This window comes from Salvelinus fontinalis, chromosome 30, assembly GCF_029448725.1.
Source record: "Salvelinus fontinalis isolate EN_2023a chromosome 30, ASM2944872v1, whole genome shotgun sequence".
Classification (NCBI taxonomy): domain Eukaryota; kingdom Metazoa; phylum Chordata; class Actinopteri; order Salmoniformes; family Salmonidae; genus Salvelinus; species Salvelinus fontinalis.
The window spans coordinates 31,356,830-31,379,156 of record NC_074694.1 but is presented as its reverse complement, the minus strand read 5'-3'; the positions used below and the strand labels follow the sequence as shown (position 1 = coordinate 31,379,156).

Sequence of the window (22,327 nt, the reverse complement as noted above, 5' to 3'; positions counted from 1 at the left end):
AACCCACAGTCTAGTGCCAACCTCGGATTTCCATGACAAAGGCGCCCGTTCTTAGATCATTGCACTTGCTCAATAGTCTTTGTGTGGAACTTTTTTCAATAAAACGGGTACAAAGACTGCCAATGCGACATTTGTCCTGTTTCTCGGAGGAGTGGAACACCCATTCTTGAAGCTATAGGCCTAGGCTAAATAAGTGCTTGGTGTTTCAGTGCATTTTGTCCAAACATGGACTGAAAATCTCTTAGACCAGTAGCTAGCCTGTTGTTATGTAGGATATTTAGCTTTAAAAAAGGCTGTCTCACCCACAAAATTTGGCGTGGATAATGTTTTAGACAATCCGACTTCTTATTCACTGAATACATTGTGAGTCAACCCTGTGTCAGTGCACCGGATGAAAGGTCTTATTTTTCAGGCAATGTTAAGGCCAGGTCAGCACTTAGCTGTACATTGGGTGTGTCTCGTGACTCACCTGTGTGCAGAAACACGTACACACACAGTTCCAAGGAAAGGCCCAGCTCAGCCAAAAGTGTGTGTGTGTGCGCTCAGTTCCAAGGACAGGCCCAGCTCAGCCAAAAGTGTGTGTGGGTGCGTGCGTGGTACAGACATATCTCAGCACACTGCCAACAACAGAGGGTAGGGGGGAGGGAGAGAGGTGAAGTAAGACAGAAAGAGACCCCCCCCCCCCCCCCCCCACACACACACAAATAACAATACTGATAACCGAGAGGGGAGATTGAGAGGGGGTGAGACAGAGAAAAGTAGTAGAAATTGTTTTTGCACAAGCAGAATAAAGTTGAATGACATATTGAAACTCATACTGTTTCGATGTACTTCTGTTCCTAGTTGTCCAGACTCCACTCTCATCTGGTTTTAGTGTTCAGGAGTATCTTGGGAAGCCGAGCTGGTGATGGGATGCGAACCAGAAGTGCTTGCCAGTGGCTCTGAACAACGTCTGTCATGACAGACATCTTCAATATTCATAGCTGACATTCCTGATAGACATATTCATATCTGGGCAGTGGGCCCTATAGCCTGACAAGCTGAAAGAGCTGAAAAACACAGGAACCTCAGTCAATATAGACGGGTGGGTTGTTTAGCAACATGAACAATGCTTGAGCAACAATGGAGCAAAACGGGTGTTGGCATAGAATCAAAGGACTGTTACATTTGCACAAGGAGCACTTGATCTCTCTCCAATACATCATTAAAGTTGTTGGTTAGCTAGCTATCGATTCTTTTGCCATATTAGCATAGACATGACAAGAGTCAAAACAAGACATGGTATCAATAACAAGATACAACGAGACACTTACGATTCTCCACATGGTAGCTTCTTTTCATTGTTGCTAGCTATCTGACCATAACACAACACATGGACTTCTGCCCCATCACAGGAACACATTGTTGACATGACGTTGTCAGCTAACCCAGCTATTCACTTAAATGTTTGTTCATTTGCAATGTCTCAAGATTAGTCTGAAATGCCATGACAGGGAACCTTGGATGTGTCTTAGTTCTCTTTCATGGCTTCCTTTGTTACCACCATATTGGCTTTCACTCAAAACTCCTCTTGCTGAGTACAGGCCTCTGTACTCATCAAGAGACAAACCAGCCACATGTGACATCCTCAATACACTTAGAAAGGATATGGCACAGAGGACAAAGCAACAACAACAAAAATCCCATGACTGAAATTTTAGTCAATCTCAGATTGATTGTCTGGGATCAAGTTAACCTCCCCTTTCATGTAAGAAAGTCATGACTATCATGCCTTTAGAAAAAACTGCAAGTTTGTCAATTTCCAGTCCCCTTGCTTTGGGGGTCCGGGATCCTCCCCGGAATAATTTGTATGTACATAGACTGAGAAGCCCAGTTCTGGTGACCTTTCAAAAGGACCTTCTACTCCAAACTGAATGAAAATAAAATGATGCTGACACTATCTAAAATATAATTTCCACCTGCAGAAATGGGCCCAACAACATATTGGTAAAAATGATGATAAAATGATTTTAAAATATTGGACAATGCATATAGCCTATGCATGGTCTATATTATCAGATGTGCTATTATCAATAAGCATTATCACCTGTAGCCCAACCGATGAAGCATAGTGGCTATACAATGTAAATAGGCTGAAGCATGGAGTTTTTCCATCTGCATTTAGCCCATTGGACACAACATCCTGATTGTTATTATTAATTATTATTATTTAATAATACATTATTATTATTCAGTTTCTATGACAAGGTATGTCATTGCCCTTTTAAGACGACATTGCCCCTTTAAGAGCTCTGTTGTAGTGATTGATGGGAAGTTCGGCTCTTTTTACTCACTCTGATCTTTTCGACTCGTACAGTCAAAAGAAGAAAAAAAATCGACTTATTTCGTTCATTAGAGTCAGTAATGCCCAGAGCACGCAGGACCCACTACCGACGAACTGAAAACTCGAAAGAGTCATGCCTCTACGAGCCTCCCGTTCATATGTAGTTCAAGCATAGGTGGCTTATTGGAGCTGTCATTTGTGATTTATTTATTAACGTGTGCTTTAAACAGTGTACATTTGTTGATTGCTAGGCATACAAATTAGATTATTTATTGATACATTTGAAACGAAGTCTAGCTGTGGCTGCTACAGGACTAGAGTGTGAACGACTCTTGGCGGAGTGCATCGCTTGATTGCTGTAAGAGTGATAAACGATTCGTTTTCGAGTTGGAGTTTGTGGAGCAGAGGCCGTGTATGTTTCGGTTCTACAAAGCTGTCCATCATAACATTAAATAATCAATTGCACAATGAGATAAATGATCAGTTCTTAAGGTATTTTTATTCTCTACCGTCATGATCTATTTTCCTGCGCGCATATGTAAAACGGTGGTCGGAGCACGTCTCTGGAGCGTGTATTAATCCTGCTATAAAACACATTGCGGCCAGCACTCGCACATCAAACGTATGAACGAGTCACTCAGAAAAACGAATCATGACTCTCAAATCAGTAAAAAGAGTCGTTAAAAAATAACGAATCGTTCGCGAACTGCACATCACTACTCTGTTGCGCAGTTGCGCCTAAACCAGTGGTTCCCAAGCAAGGGTACTAGGACCTCTGGGGGTAGGCCTACTTGGTCTATCCACAGGGTACTTGAGAAGACCATAGGTCTACTGGTAAAATGCACGAGGGGGTACTTCAGGGGTAGACCTACTCCAGGCAGAGCAGAATTCAGTTGTTGGTAAACTAACCGAAAAAGGTTGGGAACCACTGACCTAAATCATGCTTGAAACTCCGGTTGTAAAACTGCATTTGTAAAACGATGCTACATGCGCAATTGAAGGATTATATAAATACACGTGGTGGCAATGTGAAACTTGGATCCCCCGATTTTTTAAGCAAAGGCCATAAATACTATCAAAATACATTTGCCAAAGCTGTTTTTAAAAGTGTTTTCCCGCGATTTAATTAAGAACGGTTGTGCATCGAATGCTTGTCTGAATACATATTTCCTTCCTATGGCTCTCGAAACTTGAATTCGCCTCGAGAGGATTATCCCTGTTAAATATGTGATCACATATCTTGGTATTAAAGTTAGTAAAGATCAGAAAGAACAGGCCAACTTAAATTTCTCTCCTATTGTAGAGGAAATTGGAAAGAGATTTAACTCCTGGTTATTAAGAGATCTTTCTTTATCTGGACTTTTATCAAAATCTTAGTCTGTCCAGATTAGTTTATACCTTCCTTGCCTTGGATGTTCCTCTGTCAGTAACTAAAATGGTTGATACTAAATTATTTAACTTCAGATGAAGGAATAAACCTCATTATTTTAGAAAAGCGGTAATATGTAGCACCCAAGGTGAGGGAGGGTTGAATGCTCTGGATTTTAAAACCTCTAATATGATATTTAAGATTAAATGGAAACAAAACTATGTAAGAAATAAGGATTGCATCTGGAATGTCATCCCTAATTTAATATTCCAACAGATTGGTGGTCTAGAATTCTTACTCAAATGTAACGTTGATTTGTGTAAAATCCCTATTAAGCTTGCAAACTTTCATAAATAAGTACTTCTAACTTGGAACCTCATGTACAAACACAATTTTCCCCCTCATAGGTATACACTCTGGAATAATAAAGACATAAAATACAAAAACAAGTCTTTGTTTTTCCAGAACTGGTTTGACAACAACATTATTTGGGTTAAATAATTATTGAATAATGATGGACAACTATATGATTATCCAGAATGTATTAGAACACACAATGTTCCATTCACTCCTGAGGAGTATCAGATGGTTGTGAGAGCTGTCCCTGAAGGTGCTATTCTTCTTTTAGGAGAATATAACAATACTCCAAGTGCAACTGTTGAGGAGTTTGTAGCCTCAATACAATTAGAAGGAATTTACATTTTAAACTGTAAATGTAATAACATGTATATAAGGAAACTATGTCAATATGTTACTATTCCCTCTGCTAAAATATACTGGAATGCAGCCCTAGGACAAGTGAATTGGAATGCAGCCCTAGGACAAGTGAACTGGAATGCAGCCCTAGGACAAGTGAACTGGAATGCAGCCCTAGGACAAGTGAACTGTAATGCAGCCCTAGGACAAGTGAACTGGAATGCAGCCCTAGGACAAGTGAACTGGAATGCAGCCCTAGGACAAGTGAACTGGAATGCAGCCCTAGGACAAGTGAACTGGAATGCAGCCCTAGGACAAGTGAGCTGTAATGCAGCCCTAGGACAAGTGAACTGGAATGCAGCCCTAGGACAAGTGAACTGGAATGCAACCCTAGGACAAGTGACCTGGAATGCAGCCCTAGGACAAGTGAACTGGAATGCAGCCCTAGGACAAGAGACCTGGAATGCAGCCCTAGGACAAGTGAACTGGAATGCAGCCCTAGGACAAGTGAACTGGAATGCAGCCCTAGGACAAGAGAACTGGAATGCAGCCCTAGGACAAGAGACCTGGAACAAAGTTTCATTGTTGTCTGGTAAACATTGTTTATCTAATAAGGTGAAAGAAGTATCATACAAACTCATCCATAGAATCTACCCTGTAAAGACCTTTATTATACACAGATTTAAAATAGCTTTTGATAACAACTATGTATTTTGTGGTTGTGACCCAGAAACTCTTGGCCATTTATTTTGGGACTGCTCTTATGTTAGAAGATTTTGGAGTTAGAAGATTATATTTTAAAAGAAACAACTATTAATGTTAATTTGAAAGACTATTATGTTTTATTTTGATCCAAATGATATGGACCCTGATTTAACTTTCATTGTTCATTTGTTTATCTTTCATGGAAGATTCTTTATCCATAAAATGAGGTGGGCAGAGAACAAACCCCTCTTCACATTATTTAAGATAGAATTTAAATATTATTTTGAAATGATCAGTAAATGTAAAAACAAAAAAGCAATACGCACCATAAAAGTATTTAACAAATTGAACATGAAACTTGATATGTAATACCCCTGTCTGTTAGGTTTATGTGCTCTTGTTTGTATATTTCTGTTTTTTGCATTTGTTGTGTTCATAATAAAAACTTAAAATAAAACTTAAAATAAAAAAGGAATATTATCTCGCATAGAACACATGAAAACAAGCCTACTAGGTAAATATGTCAACTATTATAACTACGGAGTTGTCGGATTTTGTTTTAATAACATTACACGTCAAAAATATTAGCAAATAATACTTGGCCTATCCACTGGGTACTGGAGAAGACCCATGAGATCATAGGTCTACTGGTAAAATGCACGAGGGGGTACTTCAGGGGTAGGCCTACTCCAGGCAGAGCAAAATTCAGTTGGTGGTAAACTAACCGAAAAAGATTGGGAACCACTGACCTAAACCATACTTGACACTCCGGTTGTAAAACTGCATTTGTAAAACGATGCCACATGCGCAATTGAAGGATTATATAAATAAGTGATAAAGTATATAGGCTTTCAATTACTGTGCCAAGAGCTACAGTAGGCTATACTGCTGTCTGAGTTGAGCGCCGCTGTGGTGCGCATTATATACTATTTGATTCCCTTCATCTAAATATCGGAGTGTCATCAACAATCATGCATGTCAATTCAGTGCACGCAGCTCAACAGAGAAAATAAACTCAGCAAAAAAAAGAAACGTCCCTTTTTTAGGACACTGTCTTTCAAAGATAATTCGGAAAAATCCAAATAGCTTCACAGATCTTCATTGTAAAGGGTTTAAACACTGTTTCCCATGCTTGTTCAATGAACCAAAAACAATTAATGAACATGCACCTGTGGAACGGTCATTAAGACGCGAACAGCTTACAGACGGTAGGCAATTAAGGTCACAGTTATGAAAACTTAGGACACTAAAGAGGCCTTTCTACTGACTCTAAAAAACACAAAAAGTAAGATGTCCAGGGTCCCTGCTCATCTGCGTGAACATGCCTTAGGCATGCTGCAAGGAGGCATGAGGACTGCAGATGTGGCCAGGGCAATAAATTGCCATGTCCGTACTGCGAGACGCCTAAGACAGCGATCCAGGGAGACAGGACGGACAGCTGATCATTATCGCAGTGGCAGATCACGTGTAACAACACCTGCACAGGATTGGTACATCCGAACATCCCACCTGCGGGACAGGTACAGGAGGGCAACAACAACTGCCCGAGTTACACCAGGAACGCACAATCTCTCCATCAGTGCTCAGACTGTCCGCAATAGGCTGAGAGAGGCTGGACTGAGGGCTTGTAGGCCTGTTGTAAGACAGGTCCTCACCAGACATCACCGGAAACAACGTTGCCTATTGGCACAAACCCACCGTCGCTGGACCAAACAGGACTGGCAAAAAGTGCTCTTCGCTGACGAGTCACGGTTTTGTCTCACCAGGGGTGATGGTCGGATTCACGTTTATCGTCGAAGGAATGAGCGTTACACCGAGGCCTGTACTCTGGAGCGGGATTGATTTGAAGGTGGGGGTCCGTCATGGTCTGGGGCGGTGTGTCACAGCATCATCGGACTGAGTCTGTTGTCATTGCAGGCAATCTCACCGCTGTGCGTTACACAGAAGACATCCTCCCCCTCATGTGGTACCCTTCCTGCAGGCTCATCCTGACATGGCCCTCCAGCATGACAATGCCACCAGCCATATTGCTCTTTCTGTGCGTGATTTCCTGCAAGACAGGAATGTCAGTGTTCTGCCATGGCCAGCGAAGAGCCCGGATATCAATCCCATTGAGCACGTTGGGACCTGTTGGATCAGAGGGTGAGGGCTAGGGCCAGGGCCATTCCCCCCAGAAATGTCCAGGAACTTGCAGGTGCCTTGGTGGAAGAGTGGGGTAACATCTCACAGCAAGAACTGGCAAATCTGGTGCAGTCCATGAGGAGGAGATGCACTGCAGTACTTAATGCAGCTGGTGGCCACACCAGATACTGACTGTTACTTTTGATTTTGACCCCCCCTTGTTTAGGGACACATTATTAAATTTCTGTTAGTCACATGTCTGAGGAACTTGTTCAGTTTATGTCCCAGTTGTTGAGTCTTATGTTCATACAAATATTTACACATGTTAAGTTTGCTGAAAATAAACGCAGTTGACAGTGAGAGGACGTTTCTTTTTTTGCTGAGTTTACAATATTTGAGAATACATTTATTTGGGAAAATTTTTCGTGAACAGACATGTTTCTAGGCATGCTTCTGTCTGTTTAAGGCTGTCATCTCCAAACCAGCCCCCCCCCCCCCCCCCCCCCCACCACCAAAGAACCAATCCCAAGGAGATTTTTATTGCGGATCTACAGATCTCAAAAACGACCTCTCCAAAAACCATATGACAGATATCCTTCGCAGTTACGAAGAACATTAACCCCTGGGATATGGTTAAGGTTGACAAGCACTCAAATCTATTGGTGATATGGGGATCTGTTGAGTGTAAGCTGATCTAACTGACTTACTCTAGTAAACGACTCCGATTCTGAACTTTGACCTCCAGCTGTGCTTCAGAAGACTGCGGGGTGGGGCGGTGTGTTATCGTTCCTGCTGGATGGAATTAAAGTCCGATAAAGAGAGGGATAAAAGAAAAGGAAGAGGTGATGGATGGATGTAAATCACAAACGCACCTGGCCACATAAATACCCAAAGTGCTCAGAAATAGATGGAAGGAATGAGGGGGAGAGAGAGAACGTGTGTAGTGGATAGAAAAGAGACAGAAGGGGAGAAATTAAAGAGAGAGGAGAGCGAATGAAAGGGAGACAGCGAGGCAGAAATTCCTCTGGCCAGATTCAGGCCAGTGGCTGCAGTCAATAGATCTGGGACACAATAACACAACCATTCCTTAATTTCCTGGACAGAACATTCAAAGCTTTATCCAGAGAACAGCATGAAAATAATTGTATGATCAAATACTACTTTCATCTTATGTATAAAATACAGTTTATGTTGAAGACAACCGTACAAGAATGGACACACACTCCAATTGAAAAGGCAGTATGACGTTTGTTTTATTTACCATCCTATCATCATCATCAGCAGCGATATATGTACATTTGTAAAAAATATTCCCGCTAAGCTCTTTGAATAGGCCATTGAAAATGAGACAAGAAACGTTGATACCAATGTCCATAGTCTGTCCAGTAGATGGTCAAAAACACAGAACATAGGAAATAGCACAAATATACACTGTGGGTAGAAAGGACATAATGTGCCCAAAACTAATAGTAATATATACTGTACCATAACAGATGGGTTGATACTGTAAGAAACCATTTTACAGGAGGATGGAATAAAGAAACTAACTCAAGTTTCAGTCAAGAGGCTTATGCCATAACTAGGCTACTTTCTAGGTAGGGTGGTTTTCCCAATGGATAGTCTTTAGCTAACATCAAAACACGGTTTCTTGTCGACAGAAAAAAAAAACAGATCAATGCATAACTTCAACAGGGTGCTGACTGGAGAGCTGGATGAAAAAGGAACCTTATGTTGATATCAATGCAGAAATGACAAAAAAAATTGTCTTATTGAATCTCAAGTCAGACTTGAGTCCTTTGACCATATGTTGTAGATCCAATCCCAGAGACCAACGGCAGTAGAGATGCAGAGGTTTTGTACAGCCAGAAAGGATGAGTACAGAAATGTTCATGTGACATCCATATTATCTGAAGACATTCTTTCACTCTCCCTCTTTTTGCATTTAGTAATACAGCCACACAGCTCAATGCACACACACACACACACACACACACATTCATCCATCCATTCAAAACCCACATACTTCCTCTCCCCATGCCGGTTCACTGCTTGGCTTTCTTCTGGATGGTGCCAACGGCGGAGATGACGGTGGTCTTGGTTCCGCTGGCGGTGGTTGTCACGGAGACCACCCCTGGCAGGGTTGCCGTGGTAGTGAGCAGTGCGGGCTGGGCCAGGGTCACGGGCACTGCAGAGTCCCACTTACTCTTCCTCTTCTGAGCCTCTGCTGGGGGTGGAGAGGCGGGAGAGAGAGAAAGTGAACGGGAGAGAAAGGGAACCAGATATACTCTATAATCTTAACCCTTTTCTCTTTCAGGAAGGTCACAACCTAAAATCAGTCAGGGATGATAATGTTTCTATGGAGTGTGGGGGCTCATCTCTCTGCCAGTGACAGTAGAAGAGGTGTTGGTGGTGATAGCTGTCTAGGGGTTGGAGCTAGGGGTTGATTTGGAACACAGTTGTGTGTGTGTTGTGAGTGTACCTGTAGCTGTGGTAGTAGCTGTATTGGTGGTGGGAACTGCTGCATTGGTGGGGATTGTCCCCTTCTTAGTGCCCGTCACAAACTCAATCTAGGAGAGGAGAGAGGAGACAACATACTTCACCATACTCGTGCTGCAGAAGGCTGAGCGGAGCCGGGCTGGGTTGTGCTGACATTGTGTTGTGATGAGCCTTAATCTCTTGGCAGGACACTTCTCTGGAAGTGTGTGGAGAAAATAAACTAGAGGCTGCTGGTGGCAACATGCCCCTGACACACAGACCGATAAAAGAGAACGGCCCGGTCTGTGATTTGTAAAACAGTAAAGGAGAGGAGTAAACGTAGGCACAGGGTTGGCAAAGCTATTTTCTCTGAACAGGTACACTACATAACCAAAAGTATGTGGACACCCCTTCAAATGAGTGGTTTCGGCTATTTCAGCCACACCCATTGCTGACTGGTAAAATAAATAAATCGAGCACACCGCCATACAATCTCCATAGACAAACACTGGCAGGAGAATGGCCTGTACTGAAGAGCTCAGTGACTTAACGTGGCACCGTCATAGGTGCCACCTTTCCAACAAGTCAGTTCATCAAATTTCTGTCCCGCTAGAACTGCCGCGGTCAACTGTAAGTGCTGATATTGTGAAGTGGAAATGTCAAAGAGCAACAACGGCTCAGCCGCAAAGTGGTAGGCCACACAAGCTCACAGAATGGGACTGCCGAGTGCTGAAGCACGCACCGCCTAAAAAATAGTCAGTCCTCAGTTACAACACTCACTACCAAGTTCCAAACGGCCTCTGGAAGCAACGTCAGCACAATAACTGTTCATCAGGAGCTTCATGAGGAGCTTCACCAGCCTAAGCTCACCATGCGCGATGCCAAGCATCGAGTGTTGTTTAGCTTGCCACTATTGGTCTCTGAAACATTAGAAACGCGTTCTCTGGAGTGATGAATCACGTTTCACCATCTGGCAGTCCGACGGATGAATCTGAGTTTGGCGGATGCCAGGAGAACGCTACCTGCCCGAATGCATAGTGCCAACTGTAGAGTTTGGTGGAGGAGGAACAATGGTCTGGGGCTGTTTTTCATGGTTCGGGGTAAGCCCCTTAGTTCCAGTGAATGGAAATCTTAACAGTACAGCATACCATTCTAGACGATTCTATGCTTCCAACTTTGTGGCAACACTTTGGGGAAGGCCATTTCCTGTTTCAGCAGAAATGTACATACAGAAATGTTTTGTTGAGATCGGTGTAGAAGAACTTGACTGGCCTGCACAGAGCCCTGACCTCAACCCCATCGAATACATTTCAGATTGAATTGTAACACCGACTGCGAGCCAGGCCTAATCGCCCAACCTCAGTGCCCAACCTCACAAATGCTTGTGGCTGAATGAAAGCAAGTTCTCGCAGCAATGTTCCAAAATCTAGTGGAAAGCCTTCCCAAAAGAGCGGAGGCTGTTATAGCAGCAAAGGGGGGGACCAACTCCATATTAATGCCCATGATTTTGGAATGAGATGTTCAATGTGGATGTCCACATACCTTTGGCCACGTAGTGAATATGTTTTTAACAGAGGTTGGGGATGGGGTTAAGAGGAGAGCAGGCATGGTTTTGTTTTGTGTGTGGGGGGGAGGGGTGAAAACGTGTGTATTGGAATTCAGGTTACCTCAGGTCCCCTCTTCAAGTCAATAAAAGCGCCCGTGTCCCTCACCTTCGTCCTGTCCTTCTTGGCTTTCTCCAGTTTATCCATCTCTACCTTCTGAGCTTTGGCTGCAGAGAGGGAATGAAAACAGTTCAGCTGATAGGACTACCACACTGGCAAGCACATACAGCCACAAACAAGCACATATGCCTGTCCTCACACATACACACCAATGACCTCCTTACCCAGTGCCTCATAGTAAGAGTCCTCTGACCAGCCGTGGGGATCAAACATGTCTTTAGGGTAGTTGGTTCCCAGTTCATCAATGCCACAGAACTGAATGAGTTTCTCATAGATACTGCAAAGACACACATAGACATGTCAACAAAAGTCTCTGGAAAAGCATCCCACGTATCGCCGACGTGTTCATAACTCTGTGTGTGTGTGTGGCATGAATTAGTGCGTGTGTGTGTGTGTGTACCTGGGATTCCTAAACTCTTTCTTCTTCTGAATGTGGTTATTTGTGTCAAAGTCTCCATGTAGATTCTTTTCATACAGCTTCTGGATCTTCTCCTGTTGACAGAAAACCAACATATCTGATCAGTAGAACATAAGAGTCAAGTCCCCACTAGTATAGTTTTTACGACAAGCACTTTGTTCGTTTGTTGTGATGTGTATGTATCACAAGCCTAGATATTTCAGTGAAGCCAGGTGCAGTTGTCCATAACTGGAATTGAAATTGCGACCTTTGGCCTCCAAACCTACCAGTGTATGAACAGCACAGAATGACTGGTCAATTGGTAGAGAGGCGTAACATGTCAGCTTAGCCCCTACAGTGTGTTAATCAATGCGAAACAAGGCAACTGAACTTGGCAAAGGCTGAAGCCAGGGTCTTTACTCCAGCCTTGATCCATTCAGAACCAGTCAAACCTACTCACTCCAGGGTTTTTCTTTATTTTTACTATTTTCTACAATGTAGAATAATAGTGAAGACATCAAAACTATGAAATAACACATATGGAATCATTCAGTAACCAAGAAAGTGTTAAACAATCAAAATATATTTTAGATTATTCAAAGTAGCCACCCTTTGCCTTGATGACAGCCTTGTACACTCTTGGCATTCTGGTGTACAGAAGATGGCCCTATTTGGTAAAAGACCAAGTCCATATTATGGCAAGAAAAGCTCAAATAAGTAAAAAGAAACAGCAGTCCATCATTACTTTAAGACAGGAAGGTCAGTCAATCCAGAAAATGTCAAGAACTTTGAACGTTTCTTCAAGTGCAGTCACAAAAAACATAAAGCACTATGATGAAACTGGCTCTCATGAGGACCGCCACAGGAAAGGAAGACCCAGAGTTACCTCTGCTGCAGAGGATGAGTTCATTAGAGTTACCAGACTCAGATTGCAGCCCAAATGAGTTCAAGTAACAGACATATCTCAAAATCAGCTGTTCAGAGGAGACTGTGTGAATCAGGCCTTCATGGTCAAATTGCTGCAAAGAAACCACTACCAAAGGACACCAATAATAAGAAGAGACTTGCTTGGGCCAAGAAACACGAGCAATGGACATTAGACCGGTGGAAATTTGTCCTTTGGTCTGATGAGTCCAAATTTGAGATTTTTGGTTCCAACCGCCGTGTCTTTGTGAGACGCAGAGTAGGTGAACGGATGGCTCCCACCGTGACGCATGGAGAAGGTGTGATGGTGCTTTGCTGGGGACACTGTCAGTGATTCATTTAGAATTCAAGGCACACTTAACCAGCATGTCTACCACAGCATTCTGCAGCGATACGTCATCCCACCTGGTTTGCGCTTAGTGGGACTATCATGTGTTTTTCAACAGGACAATGTCCCAACTCACCTCCATGTTGTGTAAGGGCTATTAAACCAAGATGAGAGTCATGGAGTTCTGCATCAGATGACCTGGCCCCCACAATCCCCTGACCTCAACCCAATTGAGATAGTTTGGGATGAGTTGTACCGCAGAGTGAAGGAAAAACAGCCAACAAGTGCTCAGCATATGTGGGAACTCCTTCAAGACTGTTGGAAAAGCATTCCAGGTGAAGATGGTTGAGGGAATGCCATGAGTGGGCAAAGCTGTCATCAAGGGCAAAGGGTGGCTACTTTGAAGAAACTTTTAACACTGTTTGTTTAACACTGTGTTGGTTGCTACATGATTCCATACATGTTATTTCATAGTTTTGATGTCTTCACTATTATTCTACAATGTAGAAAATAAAGAGAAACCCTTGAATGAGTAGGTGTCCAAACGTTTGACTGGTACTGTATATCTGACTGACAGGGCTCTGAATGGAGCCATTGTGTCTGCAGTTTCTGAGACCTCAGAGCAATATTTGGCAACCAGGCTCCTGGGAGACGCAGGGAGCTGGGCCTGTCAACTGGAGCCAGGGGTATCAACAATGATAAATTAGCCTTAAAACGGACAGGATGGAGGATTGGAATGTTATTGCACTACTGTATCTACAGTACTCAAAACAGTCAGTTCAATTAGGCCAAATAGTAGGACAACAGTATTGTGATGTTTCGTTTTTGAGATACAATGGTAATGAGGGACAGTACAATCATGAGGCATACTAAAACAACACAGACCACACCCTGGCTACTCATTGACCTGAGTCTTAACTGTCCCCAGCCCTTCCTGTGTGTGCTGGTGTTAGTTGCAGCCTGAGGAAAGGTAGTGATTCATCAGTGATTCACCTGATTGAGGGGTAATTAAGGGAAGGGAGTAATTAAGGGAAGGGAAAGGATAAACCTAGTCAGTTACACAACTGATTTAATTCCACCGAAATGTGTCTTCTAAATTTAACCCAACCCCTCTGAATCAGAGAGGTGCGGGGGGCTGCCTTCAGTCGACGTCGTCAGCTCCCGGGGAACAGTTGTTGTGGGTTAACTGCCTTGCTCAAGGGCAGAACGGAATATTTGAACCAGCAACCTTTTGGTTACTGGTCCAACGCTCTGAACCGCTAGCCTATTAAGTAGGTGTGCGCACCATGAGGCAATGCTATACAGTGCTGAGCTGTTCACTCACCAAGACATTCATCTTCACCTGCATTTACTGATCTAAGTGTTGCATATTTCTCCCTCATGGTTAGGGTTAAGATCTGGGAAGGATACGCTGATCCTAGATCTGTGCATGATGGCAATGTCTACCGGGAATGCCAACTTATTTGAGGAAAACCTTGGAGCAGTGTAAGGATTGAGAGACCGTGTCTAGAGGGATGGAATGTTGACTGACAGAGAGCTGACCACTGAGATGTTTTGTCTGTCTCGTCCTACATGTTGATGTTATTCTCCCACTGGAGGATTCTGCTCTCCAACAGCCTGGAACATTCTTGAACATTTACCAACAACTGCAGAACACTGCTTGTCTGGCAGCTGGCATTGAACTCTTCTCAGACTTTGGCAGGAGGGGCAATTTACAACCTGGAAACCAATATCTCAGACACACACCTTATCTGTTCTCATACCCTGCCACTTTCAGTACGTCATACCTGTCCGCTAGGGGTGTAACTGTACACATGCTCATACCAAACCTTTCGGTACGTGGACCTTGGTTCAGTCCGCATTGTGACGCTGAATGAATACATAAAAAATATATCCCCAAAATAAAAACACAAGAACACCTGATTCAACTTGTCAACTAATCATCAAACCCTCAATGAGTTGAAGCCGGTGTTTATTGTCTGGGGCTACAACAACGTGTGCTGTTGGTGGTACTAGAGGACTGGAGTTGGTTTTTAACGCCAACATCAGCCCAGTATTCCTACCACCGGAGCAAGACGGAAACGCAAAAAAAACAACAACTTAGTATCCCCTCTTCATTCAAGCAGCCCTTCGCGGCCAATTCTGACTGGGCCAAAGAAATTACAAGAGCGATAGGTATGTTTATAGCCATGGATATGCGCCCACTCACAGCGGTTGAGAGGAATAGGGGGTTTCAGCACCTCGTGAAAGTGCTCGAGCCACGTTAGCAACTTCACCCACCCGCACCCGTTTCAGCAAACAGGTACTACCCACTCTATAGAAGCAAACTAAAGCTGAAGTTGTCAATGAATTGGCTAATGCAGCCTGCATTATGGATGGATGGACCTCCAGGGCTACAGAGAGCTGCTTGACAGTGACAGCCCATCATTTTACACCGGAGTGGGAAATGAGAAGTACGTGCTAGAGACACACTCCTGTTATGAGTCACACAAGTGTGCATAATGTCTCTCTTTGTAAGAAAACATTATAGCATACGCCTATACAATGTCTAAGCCATGTTTACATATCGATTTCACACATATATTGCGCATAGAGTTGTTGCGTAATCGTGTGTTTCCAATTAAGAAAATACAAAGTGTTATTCCTGATGGTGCACTCATTAGGCATTATATGACTCATGATCATGTGTGGAATCAGGAATACAAACACTTAGGATTTTCTTAAATAAACTAAAATTAACTACAGTAACGGTTTACATTTCATTTCCCCCCGCTGTGCAGAAACCGAACCGTGAACCCAAAACCACAAAAGCTACCGAACCGTGGATTTGGTGAGCCGTTACACCCTTACTGTCCTCCCTCCAGTAGTCTGCTACTTGTTGACAGAGAGCTTACCGTGTCACTGCTGACTATGGTGGTACTACAGGCCAGTGTGACAAATGTGAAAGTGATGGTTGTTTAGACCAGGTGACCAGACCAGTTTAGACAGAGGAATTTCACAGGTATGTAAGATGTGCAAGAGAGGTGGTGATATAGCACAGGCAAGTTCAGGTGAGTTGAAATAGGGTTAAGTAGAGATACAGTACATAACTAAGGTAAGTAGGGGTGTGAGTGGACGACAAAGCCCAGGTGGGTCTGTGTGTACCTGTAGGTGACTGGAGCAGCGTCCTGGTGGCTCAGGGGGAATCCGGATCTTGTCGGGTGACATGTTCCTCACTTTCTCGGAGAACAGAGCTGGGGCGGAGATACAGAGAGAAACAACCAATCAGAGGAGCAGACTACAGACAGATCTAGATGCTGTATAGAAGCCCATGACATTCTAGCAGCTACTTCTTTATCTTTAGAAGTGAACCCAGACATGATGTCTGTAAAGTCAGTGAGTGTTGAATCAACATGTTTGGTGCATTCCTAAGCTGACAGTTGTTCTGTGTGTGTGTGTGTATTTGTTTGTTTGTTCGGAGCATCTGGTCCTGGTACGAGACCTAGGCACCACACCCAGTCAGGGAGTGTCTGTTGGGGCTTGTGAAGAGAAACAAGGCTCCCCTTTTTTCAACTCTTCCCTCCTTTCTCTCCTCAACTCTTCCGTTCTTTCTTTGACTCCAGGCCAGGCATTCTTCAGTGTCACTAGAGCCTCCTCAGCGGGAGAGTATTTTACAGTCACTCAGCACCGTCAATCTAATAAGGCTTTAAATCAGGGGTGTTGAACTCATTTTGCCCCGGGGGGCGCATTCGTTCGTCAACGAGCTCCGGAGGGCCACACTGAAAACTGGTTATATATCCTCGCTGTCAAAATTTGCTAAACATTGTCCTCTATCTATTGTTTTGGAACTGTCGATGCTCCTTGACTGTCTAGTGATTATTAGCAAGCTGGACAGTCAAACTATGAATGTAGGTCTATTGACTGTGCACAGTGATCCAGAAACCAACCTGATCTCATAGTTTCAAGTTGGGATTTGGCGTAACGTCTAATTTGGACCCATTCATTCCATGTAGTTACATGGTTCAAGAAATTGTAGGAATATAGGTCCATTATCATTTCTACACAGTTTCAATTTGGTTTAAGTCATTTTAAAGTATATTGAGTTCGTTTCCCCCGGATCCGGCCCGCATGTTCGACACCCCTGCTTTAAAACGGTTGAGATTTTTTTTTTTGTGCGTACACTTTGTATGTGAGAACAGTTAAGTAGGATCCTTTAGTGAAGCAGGTCCTCCATGCACCAAACACACTCCACTTCAGTCCTTACAGGTAGTGTTCTCTCCCTCTCTACTCGTCTCCCTCTCCTTTTACTTGTTTTGCTTGATGCCCAGGTGGAACCAAAAGAAAACCCCCACCCTACCCTGCTTGACCTTACCCTTGCCTCTCCTCCCCCACTCCAATCTGCCTTGTGTCTGTAGGTGAGAGGGGTATGACACTCCTACAGGGAGGGGCAGGGCGTTACCCTCTCCTACTGGCTAACTGAGCAAGTACACACACTTGCACAAACAGGGGTCCACGCACACTCACTAGAGTAAACAGAAAGAAACCATAACAGAGTAATGATGTACTCGGTGACAAGCACACACTAAACACAAATATTGCACTTGGCTGCATGAACACTTATGAACAATAGAAAATACCATGGCCTGGGTTAGGGAAAAACCTGACCAGGCATGTCAGACGCCCTAGCATGAGCTGCTTTCCATGAACACAGGCTGCCATGTGTGTGTGCGGCAACAGGCACATAGAAGACATACTGTACAGTGAAAGGGGTCCGAATTAGGGTTGAATATCAGGAACCCGTTACCCAGATGTATCACCCAAAAACACTTCTCCATTCCCGGAAGACATAACTGCGAGGAACCGAATAAACCAAATAAATTATTTATATGAACAGCATGGCCTGAAATGGAACTTAAATGATAAGTGATGTCTAAATGTGGCTTCTCTGCGGCCTTCTCTCTGCATGATGAATCATCAACGCTCAGGGTGGGGACAGACAGCCCATCTCAGTATGGAGCGCAGATCACAACGCATGTAGACCCATCATCTCATCATGGTCACTTTCTGGTTCTTGTGAAAGGAAGGACTACATTCGCTACAGCATAGTCTATGCTACAGTAATATAAAGACAGAATGCGTGTCTAATTTACACATCTCCATCTGGTTTTGGGAGGTCGCCTTTTTAAAAAATTTTATCAATCAAATGTATTTATAACGCCCTTTTTACATTAGCAGATGTCACAAAGTGCTATACAGAGTGGAAAAGATATCATTTTCTTCAATTGCAGCTGCATAGTTTTAAAATAGCCCATCACTCAAATATCGTTGGTTTAAAATCTCTCTCTCTCTCTCCCTCTCCCTCTCTCACTTCCATTCAAATTGCATCTAAAATAGATAATCCTGTTAAAGACTGATATATATAGCAAGTCTAGCTTACCTCTTTCAGGTAATACATTCAATGCACTATTAGCCTTATATTTAGCTAATGAATGTTTACGCATAATAAGCTTCTAACTTATTGCTTTTCTCTTGAGCAATACGCACACACCTGGCTTCTCTCCTTTAAAAACGCTCCTTAGCTCTTGGAGTCCCATGCAGGAAAATCTAGACAAGGACAGCTTGCGGGACATCATTTATTTTTATTTTTTTGCATTTCTTATACCAATAGACTATTAGAAAAGGGACACGAGCTCTTGTTTGCTGAATGTTAAATACAGCAGCCAATAGAACTCACGGGTAGATTGAAAGAAGAGCTAACGCGTGATGGCACTAGGCTATTCAGTTATTTACTCAGACCCATAGCCATTCAATCTTCGTGCGGAGATGTGAAAACAATCTGCATCTATTTCTAGTCCTATATTATTCAAGCATGACATTAGAATGATGACTATAAAGGACAATGAAACGTATTTAATTGAACTGTTGAAAGCCAAGGAAGGACTAAAGCAACACTAGCGAGAGAAAGAGGTAGGCTAATAACATCAGGGAAAATATTCTGAAAGGTATACGCGTCAGCCTACTAACTATACAAATAGGCCCTATTATATTTCTAAATCCACTAGCCTATTCTTGCAACTTTGTAGTCAGCATGTACTGCACCAGAATAGCATTTTCTCTTTCTGCTTTATCATGGATTGAACAAGGTGCGTAATTACAGTCCATATAATACAGTAGCCTGTAATACAGTTCACACAAAAATAGAACCCTACTGGAGCTGGTTTCATTTACTAAGACAAGAGAGCATATATCTGGCTATATCTATGTTTTCTTTCGTGCAATAGCCTATATATCATATATGTATTGGATAATGTCACAATCATTTGGGCTTTTTTGGGCTTGGGCTCATTAAATGTCTAATGTAGGGCCCATTAAATGTCTAATGTAGGGCTCATAATGTATTTAATGTAGGGCTCATTAAATGTCTAATGTAGGGCTCATTAAATGTCTAATGTAGGGCTCATAATGTATTTAATGTAGGGCTCATTAAATGTCTAATGTAGGGCTCATTAAATGTCTAATGTAGGGCTTATTAAATGTCTAATGTAGGGCTTATTAAATGTCTAATGTAGGGCTCAATGTATTTAATGTAGGGCTCATCAGGTTCAGGTAGCATCAGGCTCGATTTTTCAATCAAAGCTCTAATCTATCTATATGCTTTATTATGCTTTTGAATGACACTTTCGGTTTTGGCAGGAAATACCAGGTTACACAGGAGAAAAGTGATTCATTATGGAACATTTGTAAAATACCAGGAAAATATTCAACCCTAGTCTGAAATCACAGCTCCCTCTAAACCACAAGAGGCCCTGCCCTGCATGATCACCTCTGACTAGTCCTGCCTTAAGCTACTTCTGACTAACAGTAGCTTGAACAGGGGTTTGATATAGCAAGATAAGAGTATTTTCTTTGGAAAATTAAAGCAACCTTGTGTTAATATGAACACATATTTGTTTTGGAAGATGTTGAAAGTTTGTAAAGCAATAATATGGCAACTGCATGGGCTAGTCCAGAGTGTAGTCTATATTCAGCAGATACACACAGAGAAGCTGCAGAAATTGACATTGAAAGGCAGGCAGACAGTGAGACAGACCGGCATTGAGAAAGGCAGTGAGACATGTGGCGGTCACTGCCAGACGACCAGAGCGGAAGCCGACAGAGCTCAAGGCTCATTCAACAGCCAGCCAGACAATTCAACTCCCACCATTAAACAGACAAAGCCCATCTTCATGCTGCTTGCTGGCTGGGCACTGCGTGAGACCTTTAGACCAGAACTCTGTGACATTTCCTCCTAACAGAAGCCAACCCAGTGGAACAGAATGGGCCCAGGGATGGAATGTACAGTGACAGTCTCAGGCCATGATGATGAGTCACAGTTAAGACACTCGACAGTGGCTGTTTTTCAAAAAGCTTTTGTCAATTTCCCAGTCTGTTTTGTTGGAGTAATGTGGAGAAGGGGTGGGGTTGTACAGAGCATGCATGCCATTCTATTTTGGCATTAGCAGGCTCTAGTATACACAGTAGAGGAAGTGAAGGTATGATGGGTACATACTACTGTTTTATGGCCTAACACTGTAGGGCAGTGTGTATCAGCCAGGGCCACTCCCTGTTCTCTCCTGTCGTCCTGCTTTTGTTACACTCATATCCTGCCTGGCTCCGAGGGCACACACACACACACACACCTTCCGTCAGCTAATGCTGCACAACCGCCCACCGCTTGTGTACCTGCAAGTGAGTAGAAGTTGATCACGTGACTCACAGGCCCAACGGGTGTATGACCGTTTCCTGTGGCACATTTATAACCTGAATTACCCCGTCTGAAGACAAACAAAGACGTATTGTACTGCTTAGGGTTGGGCAGTATCACGACAGCATCGTCTATCGACGATGATTGATATCCATCGTCGATTGTGAACTTGACTGGCGTTTCGCAGTGCACAGCAGGGATAAGTGACACATTCCTATTTGCTATAGACTATTTATCCTGTTGGGGATGGGGGCGCTGTTTAGACTATTTATGCTAATTTGGCTAATTTTTTAAACGGCTTCCCACAAAATCCTTGATCGTACAATATGCATATTATTATTATTATTGGATAGAAAACAGTCTATAGTTTCTATAGGAGTTGAAATTTTGTCTCTAAGTGGAACAGAGCCCATTCTACAGCAATTTCCCTGACATGGAGTCAGATTTGAGAAATGTTGGCCACTCTTCTGAAGTCAGTTAAAAGGGCACTGTCGTTGCTATGACTATACGGACACTTCTTACGTCTTCCCCTGGATGCCTTTACGTGATGACGATTCCAATGGGGTCGATTGCGCGTTCACAGGCCCCACAAATGAAAAAACCCTGAAGCTAGTCATTCTTTTGGACCTGCGTCATGCGCCTAGAGGACACCGGCCCGCACCTTTTCCAAGCATTAGTGAAGGGGGTAATATTACTCGGGTCATGTTTCTACTCGTTATGGGAGTTAAAAACATCATAAGGTAGTTAATTTAAAGCGTTTTATAGCAATTTATATCCGTTTAGTGTGATTTTGGGACATTTATTTTTGCAACGATGTGAAAAGTTGGGCATGCTTTTCAGTTCATCCCGAACGCAGTTGACATTTCCACATGGCAAGAGGACAGCTTTCCACCAAAAGACGATTTCTCCCAAGAAAGGATCCTTTGCCCAAGATACTGATGGAAGAACAGCTCAAGGTAGGACATTTTTATTATGATAAATCGTGTTTGTCGAAACATTTTAGTGGCTTAGGACGCCATGTTTTTTGACGTAGCTTCGCTTGGCGCAAACTGTATTGAAAAGTAAGGATAAATTAAAAAATGTAATAACGCAATTGTATTAAGAATTAAATTGTCTATCAATCCCTGTCCACCCTATATTTTTTAGTCACGTTTATGAGTATTTATGTATAAGAGTAGATCACTGTCTAAGTGGCGCAAGGACTTTTTCTTTACCAGCTTGTCTACATTTCACATTGTCTAACCATGATTTTGGTGGCTAAATATAAACATTTTCGATCAAACTGTATATGCATGTTGTAATGTGATGTTACAGGAGTGTCATCGGAAGAATTCTGAGAAGGTTAGTGAAAAAATTAATATCTTTTGGCGATGTTGACTTTTATCGCTCACTTTGGCTAGAATCAATGCTGGGCTGCTAATTGCTATGTGCTAAGCTAATATAACGATTTATTGTGTTTTCGCTGTAAGACACTTAGAAAATCTGAAATATTGTCTGTATTCACAGGATCTGTGTCTTTCGATTCGTGTATGCTGTGTATTT

At 42.9% G+C, this 22,327-nt stretch overlaps 1 protein-coding gene across 4 annotated transcripts in view; it reads right to left on the bottom strand.

Moving 5' to 3' along the window:
- Positions 1-8,442: 8,442 nt before the first annotated feature.
- LOC129829032 (SAP30-binding protein-like) overlaps positions 8,443-22,327 on the bottom strand; it is a 48,868-nt gene continuing 34,983 nt past the window's right edge. The window contains exons 5-10 of one of the 4 annotated variants that reach the window (XM_055890461.1): positions 16,207-16,295; positions 11,814-11,905; positions 11,578-11,690; positions 11,357-11,460; positions 9,694-9,781; positions 8,443-9,438 (exon numbers count right to left, since the gene is read on the bottom strand). In XM_055890461.1, coding sequence (XP_055746436.1) covers positions 9,257-9,438; positions 9,694-9,781; positions 11,357-11,460; positions 11,578-11,690; positions 11,814-11,905; positions 16,207-16,295 — 668 coding nt within the window. In that variant the 3' untranslated portion in view covers positions 8,443-9,256. The remainder of the gene's footprint in view (positions 9,439-9,693; positions 9,782-11,356; positions 11,461-11,577; positions 11,691-11,813; positions 11,906-16,206; positions 16,296-22,327) is intronic. The other 3 variants (XM_055890463.1, XM_055890464.1, XM_055890465.1) reach the window with 3 other exon arrangements.